Source organism: Bipolaris oryzae (assembly GCF_000523455.1).
Source record: "Bipolaris oryzae ATCC 44560 unplaced genomic scaffold scaffold_453, whole genome shotgun sequence".
Taxonomy (NCBI): domain Eukaryota; kingdom Fungi; phylum Ascomycota; class Dothideomycetes; order Pleosporales; family Pleosporaceae; genus Bipolaris; species Bipolaris oryzae.
Genome location: NW_006911729.1, coordinates 246 through 3544, shown reverse-complemented (window position 1 = coordinate 3544; position 3299 = coordinate 246). Strand labels below are relative to the sequence as shown.

Genomic DNA, 3299 nt, shown 5'->3' with positions numbered 1-3299 from the left:
GGGGTTTGGCGGCGGCGGCGGCGGAGGCGGCGGGGCGGGCGTCGTCGGTCGGTTGGCTCGTGGATGGGTGGGTGGATGGATGGATGGAGCAATGGAGCAATGGAGCAATGGGGCGAGGCATGGCAATGGATGCATTGCGCCAGAGAGTTTAGCAGGCGGGCCTAGCCCAGCGTGCTACCCGCCTAGCATGGCCTAGCAGTACAGTAGCACTGTAGTCTGAGAGTCGTCCGCCTGGCTTGCCCTGCCCTGCCCTGTCCCGGCCTGCCCTGTCGTGCTGTGGGGGGAGAGAGCAGCAGCAGCCAAGCCCGACGAGGGTCGAGGGTCGAGGGTCGAGGGTCCTGCAGTGCGCACATATCAAAGCCCCAGTCCCTGGCTGCCCTTGCTCCCTCTGCATCTCTAGGGGCCATCACCGCCTGCGCCATCTTGGGGAAATTATCGTCGTATTCCCCAAACCTCGACCTCCTTCTCCCTCGCCCTCGCCCTCTCCCTCGCCCTCCCTCCCACACTTGCCGCCGCTACTTTGGTCCCCAACCCTGTCCCATCCCCCTGCCCGGCGCCCTCGCCCGGCCAACTCCCACTCGCGCCTTTGCACGTTTGTTTCCTCTACGTTGTGTGAATGGCTTTGCCACGAGCCCAACACTTTTACCACACTCCGCTCTTGTTGCCCACCCTCTACCTGCACGACTGCAGTTCGCTTGAGGCCTCTTGCTACCACTGCCCCAGTCCCCTCCAGCGAGCCTAACCAAAACCACTAGGCCCTGCAGCCCTCCCCCCCTTCACTCTCTTACACCCATTCACGCCCGCTTGCTCGCCAATCGGACCTGCACAAACCCTCTCTCCCCACTCGCCATGCCCGTGCTCGCCGAACAGCCGCGCCAACTATCCATTTCTTTTGACGAGCCAACTCTCTCCGACCGCCTGCGTCATCGCGATTCACGCTCCCAGTCCCACCGTTTTGCCATTGAAGAGGAGGACGAGAGCACAGGCACCGCCAGCGAGCCAGCCGAGCCTCTCACTCCAACCAGCCATTCCAGCGATGGCCCCTCTTTCCACCACCCTTTCCCGGACGATGACTCGGTAGACGATGTCTTCGCTACCCCACGCCCACTACCCAGCGACACGCCATCAAAGTCTTCTCATGAAGATGCCCTCCCCCCACCAGACGCCCACACATCCCACCCGCCTGAGCGTGAGTCGCCCCCGGAGAGGCGTGGACTGGGCAAGCGTGTCGGAAGCCTATTCCGTGGCAAATTGCACAGAAGCCACGCATCAAAGGACGGTGCCAATCAATCAGAGACGTCGAATTTCCCCACGCCAAGCAGGTCTCCAAAAACAAAGCCAGACACCGATACCTACATTGTCAAGACTGGCATTGATGGCCCAGCCGAGTTGTCGACCCCGGCCGTCGACATTCCCCGCCAGAGCAAGAGGTTAAGTACTTTTTCTCTAACCAGACGCTCCGATAGGTCCTCTCGTGCAAGCTCTCCGCCCTTGTCTGGCTCGGCTAGCAGCAGGCCCTCGACCGACAAAAGACCAGAGCTTGGCAAGAAGCCCATATCTTCTACCGCTCTGGGAAGCATGACCAGGCCCAGGCCTGGCATCACCTGGGCTGGAAGCGGAAGTGTCACCACTACCAAAAAGACTGGTTTCCTGCGGAGACGGTCGGCCAGCACAGAGCAAGTGCCACGAACTGGCGAGAGTACAGAAAAGCCTACTGCCGGTATGCTGGCCACTTTCTCCAAGCCTGCCGCTCAGGGCGTAGGCATGAAGGCACGACGCCTCAGCATTAACCTGCCCGATGATTTCATTATAGATTGGTGTGAACTAGACAAGGAATTCAAGAGTTCGAGCCTGATGCCAGGGAAAAGAGGGAGGATACTGGGTAAAGGGGCCACATCTGAAGTTCGGATCATGGCGCGAAGAGGAGGCATTACCAGGGAAGAGGACTTGGTGGCAGTCAAGGAATTTCGAGAAAGAGACAAGGACGAGACCGAAGAAGACTATGTTCTCAAGATCAAGTCCGAGTACAGCATCGCAAAGAGTCTGCATCACCCCAACATTGTCGAAACCGTTCGCTTATGCACCAACCGCGGCCGCTGGAATCACGTCATGGAGTTTTGCACATATGGGGAAATCTACTCGCTCGTGGAGCGTAAGCTCTTTGCCGGTGGGCCAGAAGGGTACTATAGCCGGGATGACCGGCTGTGCTTCTTCAAGCAACTTCTCCGCGGCGTCGATTACCTGCATAGCCACGGCATAGCCCATCGAGATATCAAGCTGGAAAACCTGCTTCTCAGCAAGGAAGGCCATCTGAAAATCTCGGATTTTGGCGTTGCCGAAGTCTTTAGCGGCGAGCATCCTGGCCTGCGCGCTTCTGGCGGAGAATGCGGCAAAAACATGGGACACATTCGTCTTTCAGCCCCTGGCATCTGCGGCAGTCTGCCGTACATTGCTCCCGAAGTGCTAAAAAAGGACCACAGCTACGACCCCCGACCACTGGATATATGGTCAACTGCCATAGTCTACTTGACCATGACATTTGGTGGCTGTCCATGGCAAGCTGCCAAGCCAGAGTTCGAGTACTACGCGCGATTCCAAAAGGGTTGGGACCAGTGGCTGCAAGCCCATCCAGATGGACAGATCTTCGATGGCCCCGACGGCCACCCCAAGTGCGGCAAACTGTTCAGTCTCATCGAGCCCCCGTCGATCAAACGTTTGATGCTGAAGATGCTACATCCCATTCCGTCGCAGCGCATCACGATCCGCGATGTGCTCAAGACGACTTGCATCAAGAACATTGGCTGCTGCTGTCCGGAGTCGTACGAGGAACCCAAGATCACTTTTGATGCGTCCAAGGCGTCGAGTGCGAGAACGGCCGCGCCTAAGAAGTATCTGCATCACCATGTCCCTCCCAAGCCTGAGAATAAGGTTGGGAAGGCATTTACCCACCGTTTCGACATGGGCGAACGATGACCATGTCCCCCCTTGTATATTTCTCACCATATACCATAATTATCGCATTGCATTGGCGCGAGCATGGCGGGGTACCATTCGCAGTCTCTTATCTTTGCGCGTTTGATGCGCATCATTCTTCTTTTCGAGTAGTAGTAGTGGTAGTAGTTGTAGTATTAGCAGCAGCAGCAGCATGCCGATCGTCTTATCCACAGACGGCAGACAGCATGCACCGAACAGATAGCGAATGCCACGATGCCAAGCTCCCCTGCAAACTTTGGTTCCCATGGCTCCTGCTCCGATTGCCACCGGTTGCACGTTGCTTATCGTATCCGTGTGCCGTGAAC

The 3299-nt window shown here is 57.6% G+C and overlaps 2 protein-coding genes across 2 annotated transcripts; both read left to right on the top strand.

Moving 5' to 3' along the window:
* Positions 1-446: 446 nt before the first annotated feature.
* COCMIDRAFT_111382 (uncharacterized protein) lies at positions 447-755 on the top strand (the record flags this gene model as incomplete). The annotated part of the gene is made up of 1 exon (XM_007695785.1): positions 447-755. A coding segment is annotated over one exon (309 nt), but the record flags the coding sequence as incomplete, so codon positions are not given.
* Positions 756-849: 94 nt separating this feature from the next.
* Positions 850-2973, top strand: COCMIDRAFT_10402 (uncharacterized protein; the record flags this gene model as incomplete). Its single annotated transcript, XM_007695784.1, has 1 exon — positions 850-2973. The coding sequence occupies one exon, from the start codon at positions 850-852 to the stop codon at positions 2971-2973; it is 2124 nt and encodes a 707-aa protein (XP_007693974.1).
* Between the last annotated feature and the right edge of the window lie 326 nt (positions 2974-3299).